This window comes from Myotis lucifugus, unplaced genomic scaffold (genome assembly GCF_000147115.1).
Source record: "Myotis lucifugus unplaced genomic scaffold, Myoluc2.0 scaffold_94, whole genome shotgun sequence".
Lineage (NCBI taxonomy): Eukaryota > Metazoa > Chordata > Mammalia > Chiroptera > Vespertilionidae > Myotis > Myotis lucifugus.
In genome coordinates, this window is record NW_005871142.1 from 667,909 (window position 1) to 682,204 (window position 14,296).

The 14,296-nt window shown below is 48.8% G+C and overlaps 2 protein-coding genes and 1 non-coding gene across 9 annotated transcripts in view; 2 read left to right on the forward strand and 1 right to left on the reverse strand.

The window, feature by feature from the left end:
• Positions 1–5,082, forward strand: part of ITSN2 (intersectin 2) — a 99,574-nt gene extending 94,492 nt beyond the window's left edge. For 2 of the 6 annotated variants that reach the window (XM_023756438.1, XM_023756441.1), the window contains 5 exons: positions 237–358; positions 1,101–1,183; positions 3,095–3,178; positions 3,576–3,749; positions 4,178–5,082. In XM_023756438.1, the coding sequence (XP_023612206.1) occupies positions 237–358; positions 1,101–1,183; positions 3,095–3,178; positions 3,576–3,749; positions 4,178–4,335 (621 nt within the window). In that variant the 3' untranslated portion in view covers positions 4,336–5,082. Of the gene's footprint in view, positions 1–104; positions 359–1,100; positions 1,184–1,779; positions 1,812–3,094; positions 3,179–3,575; positions 3,750–4,177 lie in introns of those variants that run through there. The other 4 variants (XR_002830015.1, XM_014458353.2, XM_023756439.1 and 1 more) reach the window with 4 other exon arrangements.
• A 724-nt stretch (positions 5,083–5,806) lies between these two features.
• LOC102418570 (protein FAM228B) overlaps positions 5,807–14,296 on the reverse strand; it is a 14,943-nt gene continuing 6,453 nt past the window's right edge. Inside the window, exons 6-10 of one of the 2 annotated variants that reach the window (XM_006091700.3) lie at positions 13,107–13,194; positions 12,856–13,012; positions 9,594–9,701; positions 6,952–7,090; positions 5,807–6,101 (exon numbers count right to left, since the gene is read on the reverse strand). In XM_006091700.3, coding sequence (XP_006091762.1) covers positions 6,072–6,101; positions 6,952–7,090; positions 9,594–9,701; positions 12,856–13,012; positions 13,107–13,194 — 522 coding nt within the window. In that variant the 3' untranslated portion in view covers positions 5,807–6,071. The remainder of the gene's footprint in view (positions 6,102–6,951; positions 7,091–9,593; positions 9,702–12,855; positions 13,013–13,106; positions 13,195–14,296) is intronic. The other variant, XM_014458360.2, reaches the window with a different exon arrangement.
• On the forward strand, positions 12,220–12,326 carry LOC111826668. Its single transcript, XR_002830028.1, has one exon. It is a non-coding gene; the product is annotated as a U6 spliceosomal RNA (small nuclear RNA).

A 14,296-nucleotide genomic window follows, 5' to 3' on the forward strand; every position in this document is an offset into this window, starting at 1 on the left:
TCTCTGGATCTATTTTGTTCATCAGTCTATTTTGTTCATTGGCTTCCACATATGAGTGAGATCATATGATACTGGTCTTTCTGTGACTGGCTTATTTCGCTTAGCATAATGCTCGCCAGGTCCCTCCGAGCTGTTCCAAAGGGTCAGACAGCCTTCTTGACACGAGGCTCTTGAGGACAGACAGAACTCCGACGAAGGCCCATCTGACAGCCTGTGTTCTGGCCTAACTCTTTCAGCCCATTTTCCTGAATGAAGTCCTGGTGAAACTGCCCACAGACCCTTCCAGCGAGGAGCCTGTCTTCCACATTTCTCACATCGACCGGGTCTACACCCTCCGGACAGACAACATTAACGAGAGGTCAGTCCCGCGGCCTCTTATGACCAGTGCCCTGCCCGGCCCGCTGGGAGGCTGATGGTAGCCACCTCCTCACAGAGCGTCTTCCCCCAGGGCAGACCACATGCACTCCCTGCTGAAACCCCTCAGGCAGCAGCCAGTGCTCCTCTGGTCTCCAGAGGCCCTGCTCGAGCCTCTCGGGTACAGTCCCATCGCTGCACCCACAGGACCAGCCGGACCGGTGCCCCCCCTGCCCTTCAGTGTGGACCGCCATCCTCCCCCGCTGCCTGGCCAGCCAGGCGGCCTCTAGGGTGGCGCTCAGACAGCGCCTCTGTGATGGCAAACGGGTGCACAAACCAGTGTGCGGGGATCTGTCACTGCTGAATGCCATTGATGCAGCTGCATCTTCCCTCTCGTGGGGCACCTCACAGTGCCCGCTGCGTCCGGGCGCTCAGAGCGGTGCCCGCCGCGTCCGAGAGCTCAGAGCGGTGCCTGCCACGTCCGAGAGCTCAGAGCAGTGCCCGCTGTGTCTCAGTGCTCAGAGCGGTGCCTGCCCTTTTGTAAGTGGTCAGGACTGTCTAGAAATGATCGGCTCGACCTCAGTTAGCAAACGAATCTTTGAGTTGAGTGAATATTAAGCCTGTGATTGGGAACTTGTTGAAGCCGAGGTTAGCCAAGGAAAGGAGAGGGGTGCCGGGCTTTGGCTCCTGGTTGACCTGGGAGGTGCGGGGAAAGCTGCCCAAAGGCTGTGCTCTGCTTCCCCCAGGACTGCCTGGGTGCAGAAGATCAAGGCCGCTTCTGAGCAGTACATCGACACGGAGAAGAAGAAGCGAGAGAGGGCCTATCAAGGTAGTCGGATGGGCTCTGACTGTTGGAACCAGCCACCAGGGGGCCCTGGGGAGCGGGGGGGGCGGTTGTGGGGGGTCCTTACCTTCAGGACGCAGCTGTGACAGTGAGGGGTAGATGGGGAGTGAAAGGCCAGACTTGCTGCAGATCAGCTGCTCTTCCCCCTGAGGCTGTTTCAAACCTCCTGGGCCTCCCGGAGCCCCTCACCTTCTGCCCCCAATACACACACACCTCTCCTCTGGGCAGCAGCTGAGTCCCGTAGGTTCCCCACTGTTCTCTTTCCCATTTACCTGGTCCTTTCCTTTCCCGGTGACACAGCCCCTACAGTCCCCCTCCCAGGCTGTAGCACGAGTCCCCCGTGGCCCCATCACACCCCTTCATTTCTGGAGGATCTGCTCTCAGTATCTCTCTCCCTCCTTAAACCTCTTCCCTGTTGCTGCCCAAGTTAAGGCCAAAGTTCTTACCCTAAACTCAGGGCCCGTACCGTTGCCTGATTGAACAACTCACCTTTGAAACCCTGTCTGCCTCCTCTTCCAGGCAGTCCCCCCATGTGTCTCCCTGGCCGCTATAGTTGCAGTTCTTTATGTTTTTTTATTCAGGTTTTCCTTATTTTGTTACATACTCCTGAAAGGTATGTGTAACTCAGCTTTTACTAATTGTGTCTTGTTTTAATGGTATTTGAAAGGCTTGCTATTGGGAAATCAATGATTGAATCATTTATAAAGCATACAAAGATCTCTTAATTGGTCAAAGATGTAAATCAAAGTTTTTCCATGTTAGTGTTGCTTAACATCAATACCTGTCCATACGCATCTTCCACGTGTTTAATTCTTCAGACACTTATTGATTACTTACTCTGTGCCAGGCCCCATGCGAGCCTTAACCAGGCCTATAACGTTGAACAGGTCCCAGCCCTGCCCACCTGGAGTGGGCACCGAGGAGAGGCGGGCACCTGCTTATAGAGCAGGCTCTCCTTGCCCTGGTAAACATCAATAGTTTGCCAAGCAGACTTTTTGTTCGTCTTTTTACAACCCTGAGAACAAAACCTGCTTAACTAGCTTCATATTGACTAAGGTAGATTGAGTTCACGGACTATTTCTCTCCGTATGAAAAGCATTTTTAGTACCTCCTTAAATAGAATACAGTCTTCAGCGAAACTGCCTTGTGAGCTGAAGTGTTTACGTATCATTGGAAGTGCGGTCAGCACTTAAGGAAATAGACTTTGGTGCCTGATGTTTAAGTTTCGGCCTGCCGTTTAGAAGCTCTGGGCCGTGAGAGGCTCCAGTCCTTCCCACGCCCCAGTTTTCTCACAAATGGAGATGACCGTTACAGAGAGCTGCCTTAACATGGGGCAACCGTGCAGTTTCAATAACTTACACAAAGGTCTGGCACATGCCTAGCACAGAGTAAGTATCCAATAAATGTTAGTAGGTATCCACCTGCTGAGCGAATATAATGTGCCATAATTTTATTAATATTACTGTCTGTTGGTTCGTGGAGGGGTTGATACAAGGTGAGTAAATAGTCTGCGCTCTGCAATAGCTCCTCCTAGCGGAAGAGACGGACATAAACATAGAACTACAGGCCCGGCCGCTGGGGGATGCTCAGAAGCCAGGGATAATGGAAGCTCAGAGGAGGGAGGGGGTCTGGGTGGTGAGGCGTGAGATTGGACCTGCATCTTGAAGGATGAGTCGGGTGCCAATGGGCCGAGATGACAGGCCACACGGCCGGGCAAAGGCACGGAGCAGCCAGACGCTGGTCTGCTGGGCCCGGGGCAGTGGCAGGTGAGGCTGGGCAGTGTGAAGGTGGCTCGGAAAGACCGACTCTGAGTATGAACAGCTCAGCGTCACCACTGCACTTGCTGTCTGTTTTCTCAGAGAAGAAGTTAACGTGACTCGTCTTCCTGTTTTGTAGCTCGCTCTCAGAAGACTTCAGGCATCGGGCGTCTGATGGTGCATGTCATTGAAGCTACAGAATTAAAAGCCTGCAAACCAAATGGTAAATGCTTCTTCCATTCAACAGATGTGGTGACGGCCCCGCTCTCTGCTGAGGCCCCTTCTGAGCATCGGATAATGGATGGTTTTAAAGTCATGTGTCCAATGCCACTGACATGGTTTTGGGCCAATATCATTACCACTGTTTCCCCCTAAGCGCAGTGCCTCCCCTCAGTGCTTCTGGGTGGAGAAAGCACGAAGCAAGTTGCACTGACACTTGCCTGGGCTCGTGGGGAGCAGCTGGGGCACCGGAGCCCACACGGTCACTCCCGGGTCATGGCCCTGTCAGCTCGGGGGACAGGGAGACCACAGGCAGACACGGGCCCTCCGGCAGCGCCCCCGGCTGCCCGGTCTGTGCCACCTGACACGTGCCATCTGTGTCCTTGTTTGTTGTGGTTCAGGAAAGAGCAACCCATACTGTGAAATCAGCATGGGCTCCCAGAGCTACACCACCCGGACCCTCCAGGACACACTGAACCCCAAGTGGAACTTCAACTGCCAGTTCTTCATTAAGGACCTGCACCAAGATGTGCTGTGTCTCACCATGTTCGACAGGGACCAGTTCTCTCCAGACGGTAAAGTATGACTCGTCCAGAACTCGGGCCCTCGGGTCAGAGCCGGGCACCCGGCATTGCCTCCCACAGACCCTCCGTCCGCACGGCTCCCTCGCCTGGCAGCTGTGCGGGCGCCTCCTCGGGAAGGGCAGCCTCGGGGTGTTCAGGGGTTTGACCCCGTCACTCCCCACGTGGGTCACAGAAACTGTGCCACGCGCACCTGCTGGAGGGTGAGAGGTTCCCGACCAGACAAGGGCTCCAGGCAGGCGGCTTTCCTCCCCGCGCCCGTCCTCACCGCGCGTCCACTCAGTCCACACAGCCCGGGACCAGAGGGAGTGGCTTGTTTTGGATTTGAAAGTTGTATGAATCCTGTTTCAGACACAACTCCTGGGGTAGTTTCTTCACCAGCTTTATCAAGAAGGCTTCTGACTCTCGCGTTTATTCACCAGATTTCCTGGGTCGGACTGAAATTCCAGTGGCGAAAATTCGAACAGAACAGGAAAGCAAAGGCCCTACCACCCGGCGACTCCTGCTGCACGAGGTCCCCACCGGGGAGGTCTGGGTCCGCTTTGACCTGCAGCTTTTTGAGCAAAAAACTCTCCTGTAGGGGCCTCGGGAGGGCGTCTGCCCTGGGCTGGGGCTGGGAAGACGGTGGTGCTGCCCCGTGGAGGACGGAGGTCACTCAGCTTCATCCATCGCAAGGCCGCACGTGCGCTGGGGCCTCTATAGTTTATCGCACACTAAATCGCTAGCCATCTATGCAAACACCTTTCCTATGAGTAAACCGAACCCCGCGGCACGGTGCCTTGTATGAGTGCTAACATGTTGGGCTGTGTTTGGATGCCACGGTTTCCATTTTCAGGGCTATAACAAGTATTATGTGGAGCTGAGGCATCGGACCACCAGACGTTACCACTTGGTTGAATGTGTCCACTGTGGGCGGTTTTGGTGACGCTGTAACCATTCCACGCCCTGTGACCTCTGCTGGTCACAGCCACTCAGGAGGCCGAGGACTGGGAGGAAGGCTGCGGCCCGCAGCGCGGGGCCAGCCTGATGCTGACATAGCGTCCACTTGTGCACTGAACAAAACCAGGCTTGATCCTTGAGCTCCTGGTCAGATTTATCCTTCTCTGCTGAGACAATGTAGTTGGAAATCTAAGGGGGAAAGCTTGATTTACTTTAAATACTGTGAACGCTAATGATGTGGAAAATATTTTTCAACTTTAATTTTCTGAAGTATAAATTATTTATGTAAATTCCTTGTTTTTGCATATTTCATAGGACATGCATCTTTAAGCTTTATCATTGCCAATATGTACAGAAAGAGAATAAAACTATACGTTTATGAACGTCACTTCTCTTGGAGCTTGACCAATTGACTTCCTACGTCAGTGATGGCAAACCTTTTGAGCTCAGCGTGTCAGCATTTTGAAAAACCCTAACTTAACTCTGGTGCCGTGTCACATATAGAAATTTTTTGATATTTGCAACCATAGTAAAACAAAGACTTATATTTTTGATATTTATTTTATATATTTAAATGCCATTTAACAAAGAAAAATCAACCAAAAAAATGAGTTCGCGTATCACCTCTGACACGCGTGTCAGGTTCGCCATCACTGTCCTACGTGAACGGCTGCTTATAATGGAACCAAGTTTCCTTCCGGTGACGGTGGGAGAAACCAAGGACCGGCGGTGGGAGAGCGCTCAGGAGGCGCGAGCCTCGGCTGGACTCGCCACTGACCTGCCCTGGGACCCACTGTTTCCGGGGCTCAGTGTCTCTGATGCTAGACTGGAGGGGAGGAGGGGCTTTTAGTGTCGCCTCTGCCTAAGGAACACAGAGCCCCGCCCTCAGCCTCCAGGTCCTCCGTGTCTTCCTGGGCCTGGAGTCAAACTCCACAGGAGCCAGGGGCCGCGCAGAGCAGAACCCGCACCTGGGAATCTCAGTGGATGTTCACATTTCCCAAGGACTGCGGGGGACGCCTGGGGAGAGCGTGGGGGGGGTGGGTCCTAAGGGGGCCCGACCAAAGGCAGCGCCCCTTCCTCGGGGGAGACCGAGCCCCGAGATGGCCCTCGGGAAGGGAGCTGCTGATTCCTATTGCACCTTTCAGCGATGCTTCTTAGCCTCTGGGGAAACACATTTCCAATAAGGGTCCATACACGGAGGTGGTTTCTCAGTTCTCACACAGACACTGAGCTCAAACGTCAAGTGAGGTTTATTGCAGATGCTTTTCTCAGACCCAGGACAGCCCTGAGCGCCTCCCGTGGTCCTCACCCTGATGCCTGCTGGCAGGTGGCTTCCTCCAAGAGCAACCTTCCTGTGTCCTCTTGGCCAGTCCAGGGTCAGGGTGTGTGCTCCTTGGCTGCCGAAACCTTGTGAAGGTTCACAGAAGCGTTAGGTGTGGAAGAGGGGTGAGGGGCTTACAGAGCAGAAAGCTCCTGGGCTAAGCTGAGCTGGTCCACCTGAAGGGCAGTCCCCCCGACCCAGCTGAGCGGCCGGTCCAGCAGGCAGGGCTCCCACCTGAACCTCCTGAGAGGCCAACCCACTGCCACAGCCGTTACCTCCCAGACACGGCCAGTGAGTGAAAGCGGGGATCAGAGACGGCCCCGAGATGTTGTCCTGAGCCTCCCCTCACTCTACCTGGATTCAGAACCAGGCAGAGATTTGGGGCCACAGCCAGTCCTACTGTGTGTGATATTTGTGGATCCCCGCCCGCCCCCCATGGTCCTGCACCAAGTTTAACGAGTGCCTTACGATGAGAAATCTGCTCTCTATAAACACCTATATTTCTATACATTTTACACTTTAGGGCTTTTACTTTACTCGGTAAAGTTTACTACTTTAATTTAGTATATGGTCCTTCTGAAAACTCTCTATCCTGGCTGAATTATGAGGAACAAAACGCCGGGCCTCGCCTGCGTGTGACAAGTGGGAGATGGCAGAGATGGTAGAGGTGGTGGAGAGAGAGGAGGGCACTGAGGAGGGAGCTGGGAAAACCCTCCCGTCCACCCACCGGAGGGCACCCCCAGGTGTAGCTCCCAGCGCAACTCCATTCCCTCTGGATCAGGGACGCCTGCCTCGGCCTCTCCTGTTCTCTCCCTGGCCTGCCTTTGTCTGAGGGTTGGGGGAGTCCGCTGCCTCCTCTCTCCCTGAAATCCTGCCGCAGGGAGAATCGCCCAGCTGCTGCCTGGTGTCATGGCCCGGGACTTCCCCAGCTCTCACCGCATCCTGGTCTTCCCTCCGCTCTGCCTTCAGGCTGAGGCTCAAGGAGGGCCTTTCAGCCTTGGCCTCCTCCGGACTGGGACGCTTTCCCTGCTGAGAATGTAGCGGTCCTTTTTCCAGAGAGCATAACCCTTCGGTTCTGTAGGGAGGAGCCAGAGAGGAAAGGGTCCCCTCCACGATCAGCTCAAGTGTAGCATTTAATTTTTTATTTCAGTTTGCAGATGCGTTCTATATGAATTTGCATACTTTTATGAAAAAGAAATCCAAATAAGTAGCATCGCCTTGCTCCAGTCTTCTTTGCACCTGAAATCTCTCTGCTGTTTCACCAGCTGAGTCAGGGTCCTTCAGGGGAAGTGACCTCTCTCACAGGGCCGACCCTGGGCCTCCCCTGGGCAGGTTTAACTCTTCTGAGGACAATCATACCTTCTCCACCCGGATCCAAGTCTGGGATGCCTCCCTTATTTGTGGGAGAGAATCTAAACTTCCTCCTCTTTCTTCCGGGGGGAGTTCGTAGACTTACACTTCTAGGCTAAAATATAAGCCCTGCACGCTTCAACAATGCCATTTTTTCCTTCATGTCTGGGGCTCATCTGCTAGAAGAGGTATTTGAGGACAAACTCCCTCCTCCTTTTATAGCATACTAGAGGCCCAGTGCACAAAATTCATGCATGGAGGGGGGGAGGGAGGGGGAGTCCCTCAACCCGGCCTGCACTCTCTCCAATCCAGGACCCCTTGGGGGATGTCCGACTGCTGGTTTAGGCCTGATTAGGTCTCAATCTGGGACCACTGGCTCCTAACTACTCACCTACCTAATCGCCCCCAACCACCTCTGCCTGCCGGCCTGATTGCCCCCTAACTGCCTCTGCCTGCTGGCCTGATTGCCCCCTAACTGCTCCCCTGCCAGCCTTATCACCCCTAACTGCTCTTCCCTGCTGGCCTGATCGCCCTTAACCACCTCTGCCTCAGCCCCCGCCACCATGGCTTTGTCCAGAAGGATGTCCAGAAGATGTCCAGTCTAATTAGCATATTACCCTTTTATTAGTATAAATATAGAAATGAAATAGGATGAAGGTGTTCATTACCCTAAAACCTGGCCCAAATAGGTCTGTATAAGACCACAGTGGTTAGGGATAGGGGAGGAACTTACTCTTTTGGACCCTAATATACAAGATTCTGGGTCATTCTGTCTCTGAAGGCTGCAGCTACGCGTGAGTGGGGCATAGTTCAATACTTCCTATTACCCCTCAATGTCAGTTCCCATCCACAGGCAGCAAACTTCATGGCTGCCCCACCCCCAACAGTCACCTGCTTCTACTTTAAATCACTAAGTCCCTCCCGAGGCAATTTTGGCCTCTCTGCTGGACATGCCAGCATCAAGCATCTCTGAGAGCCCTTGGCTCCTGCCACACTCATTTATTCATCGAGCTCTGAGCCTCCTCGGGAAAGGGAAAGGGAACCTGCTACAGCTTCCCTCCAGGCTCTTCAGGAATAGAAAATCGTAGGCCAGCCTCCTAAACAGGTGCATATGAGCTCACTTCCCTCCTGCCTTGCTAGGGTCTCTTTTTTCATGAACAGCTTTACTGATGTGTAATTTATACCCCATTTGAATTGTACACACCAATGGTGTTTAGTGTATTTGCAGAGCTATTTTAGAACATTTCCATCAGTCCTTTACAATCACTCTCCATTCCCAGCCCCAGCCCTGGGCAACCAATAATCTATTTCCTGTCTCTATAGATTTACCTCGTCCAACATATGTCATATAAAGAGACTCAAACAATAGGTAGTCTTTGGTGATTGCCTCCCTTCACTGAGTATAATGGTTTTGAAGTTCATCCATGCTGTATTAGAACTCCTTTTCCTTTTAATTGCCAAGTAACGTGCCCTGTATAAATGCACCACATTTTGTCCATTCGCCAGTGAATGAGCAACGCTTGGGCTGTTTGCAGTTTGGAGATATCGTGGCGAGAACACACACTCAGGACAAGTCTTTATGTGAATAATGTTTCCATTTCTCCTGGGTAGAAACCTAGGAGGTAAATTGCTGGGTCGCATGATAATTTCATGTTTCACCTTTTGAGAAATTGCCAAACTGTTTTCCAAAGTGACTGCATTATTTTACATTCCCTCCAGCAATGTCTGGGGATCCCATAACTTAATCAGATAGTTAACAGGTTCTGTAACCACGTAGAGAAATCTCTTTTAACTCCATAACATGTTTCTGGAGCTGACTCCCCAGGTTATGCGCACAGCAGTACATACCACTTCTCTGCTTATAACACCTCCTCACTCTGGGTACCCAACAGGAACAGCTACTACCCCTCAAAACTAGTCCAAAGTTACACTTTACTGTTCCAATTCAATTCAAGTCACTTTTAACTTACACGAGTCATTAACAATTTTTTTTCTATGTCTGTGCTTGTCATTTCTGAATGTGTTAGCTATCTGTTCCTTAAAACCAGGACAAGCTGCAGAAAGCTGCCACCGCACCCAGGCACCGGGGTGGGAGGTGCCTGGGGTCGCGCCACAGGATCCTGGCACCTGGGCACTGGCTCCAGCAGCGCGAAAGGATGGCAAAGGGTGGAAACACAGCCAAGCATCTTAAGTAAAGGAAGGGCCGAGCTATGGAAGAACGGGCTTACTTGCAAAGAACTGCTTTTTCTCCTTCCTGGGATCCCGGAAGATGAGGCGCTTTGGTCACGTGTTTCAAATCAAAACTGCTAGCGTTGAAATTACTCTTCACTTTTAACCTTTAACAAGACAACATGTGTGAGGATGTTTGCAAAAACAATACCGGATATACTCTTTCAGAAATTACTGTTAACCTTTGACGCTGTGTATATTGTCTAAAACAGCGGTCACCAACCGGTGGTCTGTGGACCACTGGTGGTCCGTGAGGTCCGAAAGGTTGGCGACCGCTGACCTAAAATACCATCACTTCAAACTTGTGTGACGTCTCGGGCATGTGAGAGCTGCTGAAACCAGGATGGAGGCTGGTTTACTCTTTACTGAGAACTTACTTGGCAAGGCAAAGTTTGCCGCACTCCCTATCCACTGGGGGTTTATACTCTAACGAGAGGCCCGGTGCATGAAATTCATGCACTGGGGGAGGGGGGTCCCTCAGCCCGGCCTGTGCCCTCTCATAGTCCGGGACCCCTCACTCCTTACTGCCCACCTACTTGCTGCTCCTTAGCGCTGCCAGAGGTGGGAGAGGCTCCCGCCACCACTGCTGTGCTCGCCAGCTGTGAGCCCGGCTTCTGGCTGAGCGGCGCTCCCCCTGGTGGAGTGCACTGATCACCAGGGGGCAGCTCCTGCATTGAGTGTCTGCCCCTAGTGGTCAGTACGCATCATAGCAACTGATTGTTCTGCCGTTTGGTCGATTTGCGTATTAGCCTTTTATTATATAGGATGTAAAAAGAGGCCATAGAGATTGTGTCATTTATGCCCTGGCCGGTTTGGCTCAGTGGATAGAGCGTCAGCCTGTGGACTGAAGGGTCCCAGGTTCGATTCCGGCTAAGTACATGTGCCTTGGTTTCGGGCACATCCCCAGTGAGAGGTATGCAGGAGGCAGCTGATCGATGTTTCTCTCTCATCGATGTTTCTAACTCTCTATCCCTCTCCCTTCCTCTCTGAAAAATCAATAAAATATATTTTTTTAAAAAGTCTTAATAAAGATTGTGTCATTTATAAATATAAAATGTTTCCAAGAGAGACCTAAACTCTCCACTGCCCAGGCTACCTTGCCAACAGGCGGCAGACAGGTGCCCTAGAAGCCCGCAGTGTAGCCCCCACTCAGAAGTGGATTGGAACGTTGATACTGGCCCTCTGAGGGGCACCCATTTTGCTGGCACGGATTGTAGCAGAGCTGGTGTGGTTCTGAGGCCAACAGCTGCAGCAGCACCGGCCTGGTCCTGCCGCTTCCTGATCATGACACAGACAACACACCCCTCTGCCTGCCAGTTCTGCACGGTGGCTTTGGGTGTTGTTCCTGAAACCAAGCCCTGTTTCTTAAGGCCTCCCAGTGGCTCTGTGAGCAGTATACAGCCTCAAAAAAAGGGATCGTTTTCTAGTATGGCTCCAGTGGCGTGAAACCAAGAGTCCTGGCCATTCTTCTAACTAACGTACTCAGTACACTCAGCACGCAAATGGTCACACACCAAAACTCATGGAAAGTATCTGTCTGGTCTGACTTATCAGAATGAGTTTTCCCCAGAAAATGTGGATTTTGACATGTTTTGAGTAAAAAAAAGAAATGGGTATAGGAAAGATCTAGATTAGCGCATAAAACATAATTAATGACAAAAGTGTGTCCCATGTTAACATGTCCAAAAAGGGTATTCAATCAAAAAAATCACAAGACATGCCAAAAAAGCAAGACAAGATAACCTACAAAAAAAAATTTCTTTGAGGAGTGGGTTTCAGGTCTTTTTGACAGTCAAACAAAAATTACAAGAAATGCAAAAAAAAAAAAAAAAAAGGCAAGATAAAATAACCCACTGTCAAGAGATAAAGCAATCACTTCCTGGCTGGTTTGGCACAGTGCATAGAGTGTCGGCCTGGGGACTGAAAGGTCCCGGATTCGATTCCGGTCAAGGGCACATGCCCGGGTTGTGGGCTCAATCCCCAGTCGGGGGCACGCAGGAGGCAGCCAGTCAATGATTCTCATCATTGATGTTTCTATATCTCTCTACCTCTGCTTTCCTCTCTGAAATCAATAAAAATATATTTTAAAAAAAGAGAGAGATAAAGCAATCAGCAGAACCAGATTCAGAAATGACCCTAATGTTGACACTATCAGAGATTTTAAAATAACTATGAATAATGTGTTAATATAATGGAAAGGTGAATAACATGTATGAACAGATGGAGGATTTTAGGATAAATTAAAACTATATTAAAAAATCACATGGCCCAGCCAGTGTAGCTCAGTGGTTGAGCGTTGACCTATGAACCAGGAGGTCTCAGTTGATTCCTGGTCAGGGCACATGCCCAGGTTGCAGGCTCCATCCACCCTCCCCCTTCAGTAGGGAGCCTGCAGGAGGCAAGCAATCAATGATTCTCTCTCATCATTGATGTTTCTATCTCTCTATCTCTCTCCCTTCCTCTCTGAAATCAATAATATATATTTTTATAAAAAAATAAAAAATAAAATGGAAATACAGAAATAAAAATCATTACATCAGTGGGGAATAATTCCTCTGATAGGCTCTTCAGTATATGGGGCACAGCTGAGGAAAGACTCAGTGAACTTAAAGATAGGTCAGTAGAGTGCTCGCTTTGGCAGCACATATACTAAAATTGGAGCGATACAGAGAAGATTAGCATGGCGCCTGTGCAAGGATGACACGCAAATTCGTGAAGCGTTCCATATTTAAAAAAAAAAAAAGAAAAGAAAAAAAAAGATAGGTCAGTAGAAATTGTCTAATTAAAATACAAGTAGAAAAAAAAAGAACAGTATATAAGAGCTATGTAGCTGTGGGACAATATCAAATGCTCTAATATACGTATAATTGGAATATCAGAAGAAAAAAAAAAGAATAGAATATAAGAAATATTTGAAGTGATAATGGCCTAGAATTTCCCCCAAAATAATGAAAGACATCAAACCACTGATATAAGAAGCTCAGAGAGCCCTACATAGGATAAACAGAAAGAAAAGGGGACAAAACACCTAGACACATCATAGTTTAGCTAATGAAAACCAAAGACAAAGAGAAAATTTTGAAAGTACCCAAGACAAAAGAAACATCACATGCAGAGAAACCAAGACAAGAATTACAGTAGATTTCTCATTAAAAACCAAAAACTTAAAAATAATAACAATGACAAAATTTATATCACTATCTCAAGAAAAAGTTGTCTAATCACAATGGGTTCCATAATTTCTACAATATTAGCCATTACCTGCTCCTTTTACAAAAGTCACTTTCTATGTAGCTTGCAGACAGTTTAAGCCAATCATTTGGAGTCACAAAGCACCTTGAATTAGAAAGTTGTGGAAATCTGCAATACAGTTTGGCCTTCTCAATCTCTTTAAATTCTTTCATTGTATGTATTTTGCCTGCAAGAAGTTTAGCAGTATAAATTAGCACAGTTAAATGCAACTGTCATTGCTCTTGACTTATGAAATCACGTAACAGTTGGAAACTACGTACCAGTCTCACACTGAAGAAGAGTTCTTTTTTCATCATCTTTGTCATATTGTGCCTTTTTCAAAGGGTCACGAAATGGTGGGATGATAACCTAAAAAAAAAACACATTTCTTTGAGGACTGGGTTTCAGGTCTTTTTCAGTCTATCCTAAACATCCATTTATGACTCTTATGCCAGAAGAATCAAGAATACAGTATCTACAGCCCTAGCTGGTTTGGCTCAGTGGATAGTGTCAGCCTGAGGAATGAAGGATCCCCGGTTCGATTCCGGTCAAGGGCACATGCCCGGTTGCCTGCTCAATCCCCAGTAGGGGGCGTGCAGGAGGCAGCTGATCAATGATTTTTCTCTTATCATTGATGTTTCTATCTCTTTCTCCCTTCTCCCTCTCTGAAATCAATACAAATAAAAAATAAAATAATAATAATAAAAGAATACAGTATCTACAAACAATGGCAATCTAACCATTACGTACGTTTAACACATTACAAAGAGAAGGGGGCATTCCGGTACATCTCTTAGTGAGGCCTTCCAACCTGGTTAGTTCATTTTAATAGCCTCTCTAGATCATTGTGGCTATTCTAGATAATATACCCAAACTCAACAAGTGGTAGTTTCCTAGAGATTAGTTATAATGTAGATCTGAAACCATATCAATGAATTATTCAAACTCTGCTACATTAAAGTCCATTGGTCTGTCTTGAACTTTGAATGGATCATTTATCCATGTCATGAATTGATGGTTTGATAATAATCAGATCTGTGAGTTATGTGAGATCTCCCAAATGTTAATACATTTCATTATACAGTAACCACATTTACTAATAGTATTACCAAACTCATCAGTAAAGCCTTTGAGTATTGGAACACTGTCATATTCAATATGATTGTTCCAAAATTCACATTAAAAGCTCACATTGTGTCACTGGCAACAAATACTGTCTGTTGTTTTTGAAGTGACAGACTCACTTTGCTAATTTTCCAGAAAATGTCTGCCAAATACCAGAGATTTAATAACCATAGTTTTGTAAGTCGTTCTTTCAACTAAAAACTTTGTTCCATGAAAAAGATCAACCAGTCCAGCTCACAATTCGAACAGTCCTACTGCAGTTCAGTTTGCAGCAGTAGTGCTCTTTGCATACTTCCCATTCCATTGCATGCTATTCAAAAGATGTACTCAAGGACCAAGATTTGAA